Below are 18,136 nucleotides of genomic sequence, written 5' to 3' on the forward strand. Positions count from 1 at the left end.
GAATAAAGATTTATAGCATTCGATATCGTGGATCCTTACGTTCAAGAAATATTTCTATTGTGTAAACGGTTTTCAAGAATCAATTTTTATCTTGGACCTATGCAAACGTGATTTTTAATTTTTTAAAAATAATTTCGACCCCCGAACCCACCAATTGCTATAGGTTCAATCAGGGGAGCTAAGCTCCATATGTATGTCAAATATCAACTCGATAGCTTCAAATTTGGGAGACTTATTCTGTTTCATAGTGATGTTCAAAAAACATTCAAAAATCGAAAAAAAAGATGGATACCGGAGTCGAATCTCGGCCATTTTTATATACTTTTGTGCCTAATGAAGGGTTAAAAAGGAAGTGAATCTCAATTTCGTATTTCAAAGCTTTGGAACATGATTTGGTAAAAACCAAAAGATGAGAACGGAGAACGGACAGAAAAAAATATTTTTTTTTTCGATGCTGATCATTTCTGTACTTATGATTATCCCCAACAAGATCTTGACAACTTCATTATAAGTCTGCAAAGTTAAAATTGTACCACGTTTGTTTATAATACGTTTGCTTGTATGCAAAATAAAATTAAGTGTGGTGAAAATTCTCATTATTATACCGTTTGCCTTAATTATTTGGTTACAGTTAAATGACAATTGCCTTATTGACTTTGCGATCTTTGTGATCTCCATCTGTGAATGAAACCAGGAAAAAATCTATAGTGAATAAAAAACAGAAAAATTGTCTAGAAAAACATTTATCAATCCGCATTAAATGACATAAAAGGGATACAAAATGTAAGACAAGCCCTCTGGAAACGTATTTATTCGTGATATTGTTCTCACAATGTCATTCTTTTAACGGTAGTCGTGCGTCCTAAGGTGACTTTGATTATCATCGAACGACGTCACTCCAAAAATATGTCCTCTTGAGGAACTTTGGGCAAAACCCGGTTGGCCAAATCTAGGAAGATCAAGGCGAAACTTTTCTCGTAGCCACTTCGTACGTCTTCGAACACTTCGGCGGAGTTGTCATTTATTACCTGCAAGCATGGGCAATATTTTACGAAAACAGTTGCAAGCTTTCAGCATTCTAGTAAGGGGTGAATTAACTCCATAATTTGCGCGATGGTAAGGTATGCGGAACGTTGAGTTATCACAGCTTCTGTGATGTGTGTTTAATTGTATGCTATGTAAAAGAGTTGGACATTAATACCAACCATTCAGTATCTTAAAGAGAAAAACTAAATCACTCTGAGGTCTTCTGGTTTGAAGAGTACCAATATTGAAGGCCTTAGCTATAATACTGTAGTTGATCCGATGCCCATTATAGATATCGATATTGGGCTTTGAAGCCAAAGATCTTAAAAATACTTTCTGAACGGCTTCGAACCAAAAAGATATAAAGGAGTTTAAGGCAATGTGGAGTAAATTGGCCGCTATTGCGTGCAACAAACCCAAGGACTCGCCTTGACCTGTTGACTACTTCCGCAAAATGTGTCACAAAACTTAGTTTAGAATAAAAGCAAACACCCAAGTCTTTAATACTAGTGGCTCCATCAATACTATATTGGCTGTGAACCATACCCAACACGTCTGTCTGAAGCAGCAGACCATCTTCGCGGGATCCAACCTCTCCAATATCACTTATAAACAAGTTAAAAAGGATGGGTTCAGTGTGAGAACCTTGGGGGACTCCAGAAATAATTATTAATACGAAACAACTGAGTACGACCAGACAGAAAACCGGTCAAACGCTTTCGAGATATCCATGTAGACACAATCCACCTGACCAAACTGCTCAAAGGCGTTCAATAAAAATTGTTGATAGATGAGCAAATTTGTAACGGTTGATCTACTCCGCACAAATCCATGCTGTTGATAGGTCAGAAATCCCCTGCAATGCCACGAAAGTCTCTCACAAAATAACCTATGGAACCACTGACTATTTCATCTCCATTCTTGTTTCAAATTCTCTTTGCGTATAAGAAAAAGATACTTCTGTTATTTATTTATTGTATACATGAGAATATAATAAATGAAAAGCTCAAATTAACCCAATTATCTTTGTTCCTGAGATACGGTAGTAGTGCCTCATGAACGGACCACCCTGTCCATAAATAACTATCTAAACTGTAACTAACTATCTAAATAAACCGACCAAGTCTACCACTCCATCTTCTAGACCACTTAGCTGATTTTAGGAAATTTAGGTTTATTTGAAAGAGAAATGCTTTATCAAATACCCAGTTTTCGTACTCGAGAATGCAAACTTGCAAGGAAAAACGATTTGGAATAATTGTTTGCATTTCATTCAAGTTTTAAATGTATGAATGAGTAATTTAATTTAATTTTGAAGTCGCCCAAAACTCAACACATATTGATCAATTTGGGCATTTTTAGAAGGATTTATTCAATGTTTCCTCAAAGGGAGTCACTGTATGTGATAATTGGAAACGGATATAAACAAACAATCTAGAAAATTATGAAATGGTAAAAACATTTTTTTTTTCAAATTAAATTATTGAAAAGTATTGACAACAACACGGTATTTTATAAATCAAATTTGCGGACGTTTCGCGAATCATCCTGTTGATATAACCGTTTCAGTTAAGCTCTAAAGATGCCAGCAGGATGCTTGGCGAAACGTCGGAAAGTCCGACTCACCAGCAACCGACGCAGGAGGAAATTTTGTAAATAGTAATTTTATAACAAAAAAGGAGAATTATATAAAAAATGGGCCAACGCATTTGACTTCAATGCTTCAAAAATCCAGTCCACGATATGTAAGTCTATTTTGCTCTGTCTAGGGTGGAACTAAGTTTTTTGTAGTTAAAACTCCCTAATTACGAGAACACTTGTACGGTGATCATGGTCACCAAAAATTAATCAAAACTTTCTCCACTTTTTGAAGCGGAAATTCAAATTGAAAGTCCTGCTTCAGCTGTTTCAATTTTGTCTTCACCATCTATTTTGCTTCCATTTAATTGCGCAAATTGTGAATTCTTAACAGAATATTTTGGCATGAATCTTAACGGGAGTAAGATTCATGCCAAAAAAATTGATTTACTACGAACAAAATACGTCGTATACCAGAAGTATTAGCAACATCTTTTGGGTTTTAAAAATGGCATTAAAATACTATTTTATTTTTATTTGTTAATTAACCTAGACTTTCCCCACTTTACGAAGAGGGACTTAAATTCAAATTGATAATTCTACTTTAGATGTTTTAATTTTTAAAACCCACCCAACACCATGTATTTTTGTCTTCGCCATCTATTTTGCTTCTGACAGCACAAATTGTCATTTTGACCAAAGTTTTTTGGCCTAAATAGCAAGATTAATTTAATACCACCAAATGCTTCGTATACAACATTTTTTGGGTTTTAAAAATGTCATTAAAATGATAATTTATTTTTGGTTGCCAATTAAGCAAAGCTTTCCCCACTTTTTAAGCGGGAATTAAATTCAACCCCAGATGGTCAATTTTAAAATTCCGTCAAAGAATTTTAATTTTTGTCTTCGCCTTGTATTTTGCTTCTATCTAAATGAGCAAATTGTAATTTTTTTTCCAGACTATTTTGGCATGAATCTAAATTGGTAAATTTCAAAGAATAATTGACTACTTATAAAATACTGCGTATACCAGGAGTATTCGCAAAACTTTTTGGGTTTTAAAAATGGCATTAAAATACTAATTTATTTTTATTTCTTCATTAACCTAAACTTTTCCAACTTTTTGAAGGGGGACTTAAATTCAAATTGACAATTCTACTTTAGATGTTTTAATTATAAAAACCCGTCCAACACTTTTTATTTTTGTCTTCGACATCTATTTTACGTCTGACAGCACAAATTTCCATTTTGAATATTTTTTTTTGGCATGAATCGCAAAGGGAGAACTTCAAAGATTATTTTATTTCATGCAAAATACTTCCTCTACCAGGAGCAACACTTTTTGAGGTTTCAAATAATAAAACCAAAACTTTCCGCCATTTTTAGAAGGGTGAATTGAATTCAAATTGAAAACTCTACTTCTGATGTTTTAATTTGTAAAAACCATCTAATTCTATCTATTTTTGTCTTCGCCATCTATTTCGCTTCTGTCTAACAACGCAAATTGTAATTTTGAACAGACTATTTTTGGATGAAACCCAGCTGAAGATTAATTTACTACATACAAAATGCTTTTTGGCTTTTATAAATGACTTTAAAAATGCTTGTCGGCCTGAAATTTCCACAATTAAATTACATGTCTTCGTACTTATCTTTAGAATTGACATAATCCTTGTTGGACAAAGACAACAAACCTTATTGACATTATCGCCCAAGTCCTTCTGTCCGTCGAACAAATTGTCGAACTTATAGATAACCTTCTCGGGCCGCATGACAACTTTAAAGTCCTTAACCCTTAAGTAAGATTTACCCTTCTTCTCGAACGTTTCCAGAGTTAACGTGTGATCGATGTCCATGTTTACTGCAATTATTAAATAAATATGTATATTTCGCAAATAAGCAAACGTCACTAACGAAGGGTCACGTTGCATGGTCCGTGGCCAACGATGGGCAACAGAAGCACCCGACCATTTACGTCATAATCGCCTTGAAGTCGCAGTTCCGGATTCAGCGAAGACGCCCGGATTTCGTTCTTTACAAAATCTATTCTGAAAAGGCGAGTTTGAAATGTTTTGTTAATTTTGAAGAAGAAAAAAACATTTTTTTAGGTTTTCTTTTCTACTTACATCTCTGTCATTGAAGCCGAACGAAAAGTATCTGCTACTAATTTCAAAATTCAACTTTACTTACTTAAAAGATTTCACTATCGCATTGGTGAGCCCGTGCAATTTGACATTTGTGAAATGTTGGACCAGATTTACTGCTCCCTTTCCCTCCCCTATGTATAATTCGTTAATATCCAGTGGGTCGAAAGAATCCAACTTCAACTCGGGCGTAGCTGAAAGTCAATTATCCTATTAGTCAGATGCGAACAAAAAATTCTACTTGAAATTACAAATGATTTAAATAGAAAGGTAAGTTAGCAACTAGTTTGGGATTTAAAAAAAAAATCTATTTGAAATAACGTTCCTCTGGGTAACAGCAATAGTTTGTTTCGCTGATATTTATTTTTATTTTAATTCATGGCAAATTTAATTTACAATGCGTAGACGAAATACATAACTACTAATGAAACAGAAATTGAAGATAAAGGTAACTTAACAACTAATTGAATGAAGAAATATTTGAACGGTTTGGGATTTTTTAAAATCTTTTTTACTTGAAATGATGTTCTTCTGGGTTTGGTTTCGTACAAATGATTTAAATGGTGTTGTTTATAATAACTACCATAGCTTTTTTCCTTGACATTTATTTTAATTTTAATTTTATGCCAAACTTAATTTACAGAGGTAAGTTAGCAACTAGTTGAATGAAAAAATGTTTGAACGGTTTGGGATTTTTTAAAATCTTTTCCACTTGAAATGATGTTCTTCTGGGTATAGTAATTATTTAAATAGTGTTGTTGTTTATAATAACAACAACACTTTGTTTCGCTGATATTCATTTTAATTTTAATTTTATGGCAAATAATGCGTTGGCCAAATACACAAAGGTAAGTTAGCAACTAATTGAATGAAGAAATGTTTGAACGGTTTGGGATTTTTTAGAATCTTTTCTGTTTGAAATGATGTTCTTCTTGGTTTGGTTACGTACAAATGATTTAAATAGTGTTGTTGTTTATAATAACAACTATAGCTTTTTTTCCCTGACATTTACTTTAACTTTAATTTTGTGCTAAATTTAATTTACACTGCGTTGGCCAAATATATAAACTGCTGATGAAATAGAAATTTATGATTTCTGATTACAAAGGTAAGTTCGCAACTAGTTGAATGGAGAAATGTTTGAATGATTTGGGATTTTTTTTTTAAGTCTTTTGGGACTCTTGTCGACAAATCTGATGTTAATCTAACCTCGCAAGCTAATGCGTTCATAAAAACACATAACTGAATATTCCTGGGATGCAATCGACATGGTTTTCAAACGCCCCTTCAGAAGAAAATCGTTTTTGCAAATACCTTTGATACCATAGAAAAAAAGAATGCAGATATTTAGCAATGAGGAAAAACAACTTTTGCGAGAATACATTCAAAGGCATTCACCTTAATTACGGACTAACTGATAACAAAATAATTAGGCTTATGGTTTCAAAAGTTGAGAAAATGGGAAATGCAAAACTTGTAAAAATTGTTAGGATGCACAATTTAGAACTATTTCAAAGTATACATGGTAACTCAGAAAATCGTGACGAATAAAACATATATTTTTTTCAATGGGAAGCTCTGTTTTCCATTTTCTTCATTCAATTCAATTCAAAATTCAATTTTAAATTCTTCAACTTTTTTTATTAACAACAATACATATCTAAACCTTATCGTTTTTCCAATCTAACCAGTAGGATCATTTTAAATTAAATAATCTCGATTTGCTTAAATGACGCACGATACATATTACTATTTTTTCTGAAAATCCTCACGATAACCATTATTGAGTATGTAATATACCCATTTCTAATATTTTGCGATTTATTTTAACTTTTTAAATACTCACCCTTCTTTTCTAAGGCTATTGGTATAATATTAGTTAGTAAAAAACATTAAATTAAAAAATATTTTATCTTATTTTTCATTATGATTGTGACGAAAGAAATGTCCAAAAATATGTCTTTCTACTTGGATACTCATGTTTGGTCTTTTTCGTATATTTTCTTGGACGTTCCTTAGCATAAAAGATGTCCTGAACGCGTCCTGAGTCCTATTTTCCATATCTTCTGGTGTTGTTATAAAACACGATATTTAACATATCCCCATAAAAATAAATCTGGTGGTGTTTAGTCGCATGATCGAGAAAGCCATGAAATGAATCCACCACCAATCCATTTCTGTGAGGAGCTCCATCTAGCTGAAACCACATTTGTCGGATCTCAATGTTATCAACTTCTTGAAGAAGTAAATCATTCTACAAAAAATTGAATTATCTAGGCCCGATAAGTAGTTCTTGACTCCTAAGCAGCACCCCTTATGGGCAATATATTTTACATATATTTTTCAAGGCACGTGACTTTACAGCTAAAAGTTTTGCTGTTAATCATTGACCTGAGCGCTCTGTTAGCATCTGCTGTAATGCTAGAAATACCGCCCGAAATATATTTCATTTTTCGTAAAAACTTCACAATTGTTGAACTTCAAAGGCTCAATTCCAAAAACACATCAAAAACAGCAAATAACCGCAATTTTTGCCAACCTTTTTCTCGTTCATTAGTACCTTTAAATCATCAAGAAGCAGTGCCTTTGTCCAAAAATTGTTTTCACGTATGTAGGAGTAATCAGTTTTTAAAGGGCACAGACCACATTTGAAATATATATTTTATTCTCAACATCTGTTCTTATGTATAATAAAGATAGTAGAAAGTAATATGACCTGCTATTTCATAGCATAATATGTCATTTCAGTTATTTAGTTCAACTATAAAATATGCAGAACAATTCCAAAAAACAATTCAAATAGTGATATATAAAGCACTATGCATATTGTTCATCAAGAAATAAAAGTAACTTTATATTATAAATATATTTACTACGACATATTTATTGATTATGTTATTTACTTAACTTAAAAATTGTATTTTTTTATTAAATCGAGAATATTAAAAAATAAGGTGACGATCTTATGTGTGCACTCCGTACATATTCCATTTGTATTCATTTGCAATAACAACGACGATGTATGGAAATGCTCGGGGCAAATCGTGACATTTGGAGTGACCTTTTTTTATTTTAAATAATTACGTTTAGCTTCAGTTTAGTTCATTTCGATATTCTTACCGACGAATATTTAAATTAAACAAATTTATTTGACTATTGCATCTTTGTAGTGGTTACTGATAACGGGTGGCTCAAATTAAGGAACGGTTGGTTATCACTGCTCCCCATAATTTTTTGTTGTTTGTTTTATTTCCGGAATTTGATTATATTTATAGCCCAAATAAAAACGCCCTTCTTAAAAATTATCCTCAACAAAATAAATTTCGAGGGTTCAGTTTCGTACGGGCAAGCTCACAAATATCTTTTTTCTACTCCCGTCTGTAAAATACCTAATTACCCACCGATCTAGCGTGCGGGAAGCGTCACTTTACCACGTCAATTTCGTTTCCCACGAATCCGAGCGCTTTAGGACATTTCCGAGATTTTACCGCACGGATGCGGGAGCGATCGAATGTTTTCGGAGATATTTCCCACGCTTTGAATTTTGACGTTTGGCAATTCTGACGGTAATGTCAGTGAATGTAGTCGTGTTATTTTGCGAAAATGTACCCAAAAACTAACGGTCGTAGAAAAAGTATAGTATGCAACACGTTCGGTAAAATTTTTAACTCACTCGTTTATTAAAAACTCGTGTGTCAAATAAACTCGAGTGTCAAATGCCGTTTACCGTACTTGTTGCATAATATACCATTAATCGCTGTATCGTAGAAACGTCCTATTCGATTCCAACAAGTTCAGGCTTGTTTGAAAGACAAATGAAAGTTATTTCAAATATCGTATAGTATACAATTAAACTGCTAGACAGTGCAATTCGCAACGGTCAAAACGTTTTGTTTTTCTAAATTTGATTATAAATAAAAACGTTAAAACCGCAGTTTTATACATCTGTCCACATTCGAGATATAATTTAAAAAAATTGTAGTTTTTTTCCAAATTTTTCTTTTTCTTTCTTATGGAAGTAGCACCTATCAAGTGTAACAGATTTTAAATAAAATACAACCCATGCCATGGCAGATTAGTCCTCCATGACAGACATATAATTTTAAAATAAGATAAACCTGATATTTTCAACTTTCATTGCAAAATAAATAATTTCTAGTAAAAAAATTATACTGTTTTCTTAATCAGAGCTTAACTTAAAAAACGGACACAAGAGGAATCCCGAAGAATTGTAAATAGTATTGCAGTAGCTTGCGGAAGTTTCTAAGAAAAATTAAAGGTGTAGTGTAATCTAGCAAATGTGACAATGTCATAATTTAATGGACTGAAAAACACTGCGTTCGCAATAAACGAATCGAATTGAACTGGGCAGTTAGGCAGTAACATGATCCGAAAGCGGTGAAATTATAATAATTATATTTTTTATTAAAATTTATTTTATCTTCTAAATAAACATAACTGTTAAATTCATAATTTCGTGTTTTTTTCGTCCACGAGGTGTGATCAAAAAGTAAAGTGACTTTCGTAGATTCGATTCTTCGATATTTTTTTTGTTATGTTAGTACGCGTGTTAGTGGTGGTACAGTTTCAGCCAGCTTGCACGTTTTTTTTGTGAGACAGAAGCGTTAGTGCGTAGTGTTTTGTACGCTTGACGACTTTCTCTGTCAAAAAGAAATTGCATGAATTTTATGTCAAAAATGGAATACAGTGCTGCAAAAAGCTTAAAAAGTTGACAAAGGTGAATTTACTTTAAATAAAAAAAACTTGATAAATGGTATAAACTAAAGAGCGGCTAGACTTCAATGATGATCCTGATACCACCTTACTTTTTGAATACACCTCATATAATACAAATGCTTGACGTAATCATTGGCTACTTCTGCTAATAACCAAGCTTTTGTTAACATTCATTAAGTGATAGCTTAGTTTTAAATATTATTTTATTCAATTAAACAATTTTTTTAAATTCCATCAAAATTGCACTTCGTTAAATTATTAAAAGAAATGACTCCTAGGTTTTTTGATTTGGTATTTTCAGTATTTCGCTCGCAAAGTTTTATTTTTGATTTTTCGTTTATAAATCTGGTTGTTCTTCCGTTGACACTTATTACATACAATTCTGCAGTCGCTTTACAAATGTCTGCGTAGTCTGCGTTACTGGCTTCCCAAATTTTCTCAATCTATGCTATTAAAACCTATTTCTTTTAATAACCGTCTTATTTTGAATAACTTTGTCTCTCTTGTTTATTTTTTTTTATAACAATTACAGTTTTTGGGGTATTATGCATTAATTACTAAAATAAAAGCATAGAAGCGTGAAAATGGGGGTTACTGGAATTAACCCGAACAAAGTTACCTTTAAATGTCCCCTATTGCCATTGCATTAGTACTTTCGAAAGCAAATCATTTGACGACCTTTAAATCGATAAGGTAAATTAAAAGAAAATGAATTTTTAATCTCAGTTCCATTAGCAAACGTTTCCGTCACTGATTATCATTCGATTTTTTTTAAAGAATGTCGAACAACGCGTCCCAAATTTGTCGTTCAAAACCGACCATAACAAAAAGGAACAATCGATAGATAGCCACGGTACATTATAATTTATACAATATTTACCAACAATTGAAAGCGAAAAACAAAAATATGATAGCGCATCGTGTTTTAATGTCTATCAATATGCGTTTGTACTTGCGAAACGAGCAAGGCTGTCAGCCGCAAGAGATATTCAGCCTCGGATTATTTATTCCCAATAAAAACTAGCGACAGCCGCTTTTCCATTTGTGGGTTAATAAAAAACTTACTTTTGGAAACATCTCGAAAACGAGCCTGCGTTTAAAAGACTTAATTACGAGAACGCAATTGACAGCAAGTATTTTAAACTGTTCTCTGTGATATTAAAGCTGGGCAATGATAACATACACTTACAAATAAAAATACTGTATATTTTTATTGTAAATCATTCTTTTTTTTGTGACAATGGTGGAATGTTTCAGGTGGACGTTCTCAGTACAGCTATAGTTTTACCAATCTTCTCCACTAGGTACATACAGAACAACAAAATTCAAATCAAAGTAAAACATTGGTTTTATGAAAGAAACTTATAAAAGGAACGACTTAAGCAATGATGGCGAAACATTGTGGGGCACTGCACTGTAGTATTATAGATAAAATTTCCTCTAGAATTGAAAATATATTTTTAAAATATAAAGGCTACTAGAAAAACTTCTTGGTCAAAGCATACTTACAGAATAAATTTCAAAATTGCAGCATAAAAGAAAAATGGAGGTGAAAGTTCATTTTGTTATGCTGCCCTATGGTTGCCTCATTTCCAAAAACTATGAATCCGTTCGAGTTCAGTCATCTTCGGTCGATCGGTATTCTTCTTGCTTTCTCAAATGTCTTTGATCAGGACCTGACATCTTCGGTCATGAGCTTATGTTTACTATTTTAAAATTTATTAGGTTAAATAATATTGCACAAAACCTCTTAAAATTCTTTCTATCTAATGGAACACAGCGAGTTATAATAGAGGATATATTATCACTCCAAGAGGGCAGAGTCGGCTCCTGGGATGGACTTATCTGGTACACGGACGGGCCCAGAATAGGAGATCTGGCCGGAGCTGCAGCGTACTGCGAGACAACTTGTCGGTCCCTCTGGGTCAGTACTGCACTGTGTTTCAGGCGGAAGTTTTCGCTTTATTGATGTCGGCCAGGGAGGTGCTTCGGCTCAACCACGGAAGCATGAGGGTCTTCTTCTGCTCGGATAATAGGGCTGCATTTATGGCGCTGAAGTCAGTGCGTACGCGCTCCTTGTTGATGAAGGAGTGTGGCTGAGTTGAGGAATGCCACGTTAATCTGGGTCCCGGGTCACGCCGGTATCCGGGGCAATGAGGCAGCGGACGACTTAGCCAGAGAGGCCTCCTCGCATAGGCATATAGGGCCAGAGCCCCGCTTGGGGATCGCCCCGTGTCTGTGACGGGGAGCTCTCGAAGCCTGGGCGAGAGACCGGGCCGCGGGGGGCTGGAGAGTTGCTCCGGGAATGAGGCAGGCGAGGCTTATGATGGATGGGCCCGCCCTCATTCGGACCAGAGAGCTGCTTAGACTGACCAGAAGGGAGTGTAGAGCACTAACAGGAGCCTACACAGGACATTGCAGGCTTAGGAGGCATCTTTGCTTGCTGGGCATTAGAGACGACCCGGAGTGTAGGTGGAGCATGGAGGGGGAGGAGACTCCGTATCATCTGCTCACATAGTGCCCTGCCCTGACATGGGCAAGATTGGGAGTCTTCGGAACGGCCCTGATCGATCCGGACTCAGTGCACGGTATTGGGCTAAAGGAGTTGCTGACCTTCTATAGGAAGGGCGGCATTCTGCACGCCCTCTAAAGCGGCCTGGGGGCACAACGGGCCCATCTGGTGGCCCAAGTGCTTGGACACCCGCGAGGGCGCCCCCCTTCAATACCAGTACCAATTATCACTTCAGGTTACCGTTTCTTCAGGAGTGCCTCAGGGCAGCATCTTGGGGCCTTTTTGATTTACTATTTATGCTTCTCAGTTTCACTTGTCGGTAAATCACCTTAATCAGCTGCTGTAATTTTCACACAATGTTCCAGTTTGAAATTCAAAAATTCAGCTCTTGCAATTTTATGATTCCAGTAAAAGATTGGGTTCATTCTTGGATTCTAAACTTTGTTTCCGTAAGCATGAAAAACACTTATGGTACTATAAAACTAATTTATTCTTATGGATACTACTTATCACAAGAGACCAAGAGGCTGCTTTGCTCTATGATGTTGTCTCTGCCACTATTCTAGTGTTTATAACCCTTGCCTTCACCAAGCCGATAAAACACTAATCCAAAAACTTCAAAACTGATGGTTGAGGTTGATTCATGAAATTTAAAGACCCCAAAGAATTTCAAATTCTGCTGGTGCATAATAGAGTCCAGTGGCATATCTCGCTATCTGTTTAATAAAATTTCCTTTAGATCAAACGTTTATGGGCTTAATTTGCGTAAAAGGGGATTGTTTATTGTATCCCAGCACATAAAGAAAGCATTTAAAGGGTAATATAATAATATATAATATAATAATAATATAAATTAATTTATTTCAAGCTTCTTGCTGCACGTTTTCCTTACACTTATAATATAAATATAATTATATAATAATATATTAATATGAATATATAATAATATATAATTATATTATAATTATAAACAACGTCTGAAAGCGCACAAAAAAACTATTGCCAATGCAAAATTAAACCATAACAATGGTTTGACAAAAAGAAAAGAAACTTATTATAACAGCTTTAAAGATGAACTTAATAATTCAACAATTTGCCTCAGCACCGCATCTAATAGATTTAATGATTACTTTATATTACAAATACAACACCAAGTATGATGGTACCTACGAATTCTATGTATTTGGTAGATGTAAAATTCATGAAACTACTGATAGATTATGTTGATTGAAGCTTTTCTTATCACTGAGTCCTTCAGGGAGGAACTTTTCCAGTAGCTCTGAGCCATATAAAACTAATATGTAAAAAGAACGACAAAAAAGGATATAGAGTTATAGGGACCTTGCTCTGAGTTTCCAAAACATAGTAAACTTCATCATTCAGAAATTGGACGAAGAGCATAAAGTCATTGGCTGACGAATGCAAAAAAGGGACTCTATAAGAGAAGTGCCATGCCACTCAGAGACGCGTTTATTTTTTAATTTCTTTCTATTTTCATTGACACATGGGGATATTGGGCATTATTTGCAGATGATATAACTTTTGTTGAGACAAGTTCTGATATTCATCAATTGAGTGGTTCCATATCTGATTGTGCAAAGAAATTCAGTGATGAGAATGGCCTGGCTTTGAATATAACTAAAACAGAGTCAGTTCGTTTCTCTTGTAGAGAACTACATAGGAGTATTTGTATAACCAGAGCAGGGTAAAGTACTAAAATTCTTGGGAATAAACTTAGTAGTACTTTTCAGGGAGCTAAGGATACTTACTGTGACTTCATTACGTGTTTTGCATTGTGTCAAAAATTTATAGAATTACTTAACATTTGTTAAACTTCAGTTATATTACTGGATTACCTAATAACTTGCGAATTCCATAATATGGATTGGCTCGTACCATGAGAAGCGGCTATATAATGCCTATGAAAAGTTACAATAAGTTGCCCGATCCTATAAGACTTATTACCAATCAAATTAAATTTAAAAACTCCCTAAAAAAACAGTGAGTAAAATAATACGCTCCTTGTGGGAGTTCTTTTAGAACCCCTGGGAGAATATGTAAGTGAAGGAAACTATATTTTATGTGTTGTCTTATTACGTATTGTTTCTGTATTGTATTTATCTGTCGATCTGTTTGACGAAACATTTTTTTGCAAAATTTTAACTTATTTAAAATTGTAAGGTTATGTTTATGAATAACAACTTAATTAAGATGAAGCCTTCGCTTTGTAATGTTGAGATTTAATGGTGTGTTAATATGTTAATGTTTTTGATAAAATATGTTCCATTTTGTAGGACCATGAAAGTATAATTTATGACAAACCACTGAGCTGCACTATCTTTTAGGTATCAATATCACCCTGGGGCGACCCCAGGGTGATATTGTTTGCATTACATATTAAATTAGTTCCTAGTTACATATAAAAATATAAAATTTTATATTATAATCGACAAACAAGAAAGCATCCACAAAAAATGTGTAAATATCTTTTTCTTAGAAACATTTCTATCTAACCTAAAAAGGAAAGCCCCAATAGTGCTTTTCATTACCTACCTATATCGTGGTTTGAGCCTGACCTACGATCAAATCTCGTAAAGTTTGCCAACCGTTTTATGCAAACAATAAAAATTATTAGCGTTACAAACGAGAATTCGTAAACTTACGGTTTTTCAACTTATGAATGGCGTCTTCGACATTGGTCCTTAGACATTCGTCGAATTCAGGATTGGATTTGTGACATCTACCCCAACTGGCAGCTGAAAAAGTAAGCCATCTATGAAATTAATTCTTCGGGAATTTTTTGCGCAGAAATTACGGTTAATTGTGAAGTGAATTTTCTACATGGGTATCTATTAATTTTATAATTCTCAACCGTAAAGGTATTTATAATGATGACGATAAAATCATAACATAAATGATAAAAAAAGTTTTTCTTCGTTTTACACAGGAAATTTTCATCGTATCAACATGAATTAGCAAAACTATGTGATTTTGACATAATTGCGAGCACTGTATTTTATCTTTTTTAAAAATAAATAAAATTTACAGAAAAAACTAACCAAAACTGGAAAAACTTGATGACGTTATTATTAGAAACTCTACTGTCTGAATCGTCTATATTTTTATCATAAAAATTAGAGTTTCTAAATCCAAAAATCAAGTGTGCATATAAAAGAAATAATTACAGTTAAAACTGGTATTATTGAATCATAATAAATTTTTGATTACATAGTTGTATTTTTTATTCAAACTAATATAATAATAATAAAATAATAAGAAAAGTCTTAAGAATTGACAGCAGCTTACTAGATTTTGCATGTAATAAATTTTTTGATTTCGTTATGTGTTGCTTTCGATTTTCTTTTTTACTTGGAAACTGAAAACGTTATGAAAAAAATGCGGAAAATGAAACCTTCTAATTAAAAATTGAACTATAAAAAATATTTATTCAAGTTATTGAGTAAGTTTTTCCATAAATTTAGTTAAGAAGAGTGATAGGGTTAGGCTAGTCCTTCGACTCATTTAAAAAAAATAAGAAAATATGCAGTAAGTGTGTTTTCATGACCGTAATACATCCGTAATATTTTATTAATCTCTCTCTTCGTTTTTATGATAAAAAATAAAAATGTGGTTAGCTCGTAACCCAACCAACTACCCTTTATTTTAAACAAAGAATCATCTTCGTTTTTCGAATTTGTTTTGAATCACCCTGTATACTATAACGCGACTTATTAGAGACTTTTTTTATGTTACTTAAAACCTGACAAAATAAAGATGTTCAAGACTTCGGAGTTGGTCCAAATGAAAATGTCAAAATCACGTGACGACTAAAATAATGTGTTTTTCCAAAATACCTCATTATTTATTTTGATATTCCGTGTGACGGATGTCGACGATTTTTTTGAAAATTTTGAAGATTCGGAATATTTTCCAGACGAACTTGTAAATTACATTTTGATCGACTTTTATGTAGCACTAAAACGAACTTTATTTCTATTTTTTAATCAAATTTTGCATTTTTGGGGGAAGGGGGGTTGAAAGATGCCCGTTAATAAACAAAATCAGAAAGAAATTTAAAACGGACATCTGCCGAGTATCCTGTTAAAATATTTATTAATTAACCAGTTTTAAGTAAATAATAGTTACAAGTGATCATAGTTAATTAAATGTCTTTTTTTACTTACGCAACTTTGCCGAAAGCGCCGCCGTATACAAACAAAATACAATACCGATCGTTGCGACAAAATACATTTCGAACTTGTTCCGTCGGAAAGCGCGTAACTTTAAGACGATCCGCAAGCTACCTGTCTTTTAAAGTATTTTGTACATCGGATAGGTTGTCCCCCTTCTTTCAAGGTAATTCGGCGCAAATGCGTAATACGAACAAAGATCAAGTGCATTAGCTCGGCGTTTTTAATTTGTTATTACTTGTTTACCGCGATTCCTGATTTTCGAAGTGGCCAATTTGCGACTGGAATCGAAGAATATTCATAGCGGAAAGTTTTCCACATGAAGTTGTTTTGATACGCCGCGATATCCAGTAGAAATGTTGCCAGAGCTTCTGCGCATACAACCCAGTATCTGCTATAGAAAGCGGAGCTAGAATGAAGAAAAGCCTGACGAAAAGAGAATAAATCTCGTCCGGAAATAATTTTCCAGACAACTGACTGAGGGAATTGAAACGCAAAATATATAAATACAATATAATTGTAATTATACAGGCTGTTAAAAAAATACGCCGAAAAACTTTAAGAAACGATTCCTTGCGTGATTTTAAGACAAAAATTTCATATAAACATAGATCCAAAAATGCATATTTTTCAAGAGACAGGGTGTTAAAATTTTCTAAAAAAATTGTTTTTCCTTTTATAACTTTTACATCACTTTTTATATTTTTATCAAAAGCTTAATTTTTATTTTTACCAGTGGCGTCCGTACGGGATTCGAACTGAATATTTTTAAAGAAAAAAATGGCACGCCCCTGCTTCAATTGGAGAAAATTTGGTGCATGAACTTGATCTCAAAGAATAACTGCTGGTACACTCTCACCTTCTTAGCGTAGGCTTTCCAAATGTTCTACTTGGTTATGTTGATAACTCTAACTAAGTTTTTATTTAGTGTCGAAATATCAGGTTTGTTATTAGGGACTGTGCGATTTGTCTATACACTCATATTCCATATGAGTTAGCATTTTTTGTTATCGAGGCTGTTTGCAGCTATATGCTGGACCCTGGCTGCACCCAAGCCTGCAGCTGCAAGATCTCGTGAGCATTATCGAATGGATTTGAGAAACCCTTTTGTCTCAGGGAAGAGGCAACCTTGCTTTAAGTAAGCCACCGGTTCCGCTTTGCTAATTTCCTACATGTTGAAGCTGGTATGAAATCTACCATGCATTTCCTTACTTTTCGGCTTTGTTAGTACCGGCGTGTAGTCGTTTGTTCTTAGTTATTCTTCGTTATTCAGGAGGTCCAAAAGATATTCTCACTAAATCACTGGACGATAGGGGTAGCGAATTGCCAGAAATTTTAAGCTGCTTCCAGATTTAATAACCCTCGCAGCATTTCCATAGGCGAATTGAGATGGTGTAGTCGATGTCGGCTTTTAACAGTTGCCATGATCGGAAGAATCCAGATATTTATAGAATTGATTTTGTTTATGACATTTAAATCCGTTTTGAGTATGACTCGTTAGTCTTGTATCTAGGTTCTCTTGTGCAGCTTGTTTATTATCGTTCCCATTAACGAATGACAATAATAATAATTATTATTTTCATTACTATTACTGTTTGACATAAGATTTATTATTGTTATAATTATTATTATTTGGGAGGTGCTAGGGAACGCTGTCATAAAACTTAAGAAATATTACTGATGAAATGAAAATTTATATTTTATTTAAATATGTGCAATTTAACCCAATAACAATGACGAATATCGGCTTAAAAAGCCAGCGAAAAGTCTAACAAATTTTCGAAAAATTCAAAAAAATTAGGTCTCTACTACCTTAGTTTTCAAACAAGGTATTAGTATGGATGACAATTCTTACTATGATATCGTGCAATACCATAATGCCGTATTGTATGAATGACTTTCTTAATAGGTAGATGTCGAGAATATTGCCATTATGTTGATATTTAATT

The 18,136-nt window shown here is 33.7% G+C and overlaps 1 protein-coding gene across 1 annotated transcript; it reads right to left on the reverse strand.

Moving 5' to 3' along the window:
• Window positions 1-793: 793 nt before the first annotated feature.
• On the reverse strand, window positions 794-16,339 carry LOC132706000 (protein takeout-like). Its single transcript, XM_060677028.1, has 6 exons — window positions 16,182-16,339; window positions 14,661-14,753; window positions 4,795-4,942; window positions 4,519-4,652; window positions 4,299-4,465; window positions 794-1,028 (listed from the first exon to the last, which is right to left on the reverse strand). The coding sequence occupies exons 1-6, from the start codon at window positions 16,246-16,248 to the stop codon at window positions 894-896; spliced, it is 744 nt and encodes a 247-aa protein (XP_060533011.1). The 5' UTR covers window positions 16,249-16,339; the 3' UTR covers window positions 794-893.
• Between the last annotated feature and the right edge of the window lie 1,797 nt (window positions 16,340-18,136).

Source organism: Cylas formicarius, unplaced genomic scaffold (genome assembly GCF_029955315.1).
Source record: "Cylas formicarius isolate icCylForm1 unplaced genomic scaffold, icCylForm1.1 PGA_scaffold_8__14_contigs__length_24414737, whole genome shotgun sequence".
In the NCBI taxonomy this organism is placed as follows: domain Eukaryota; kingdom Metazoa; phylum Arthropoda; class Insecta; order Coleoptera; family Brentidae; genus Cylas; species Cylas formicarius.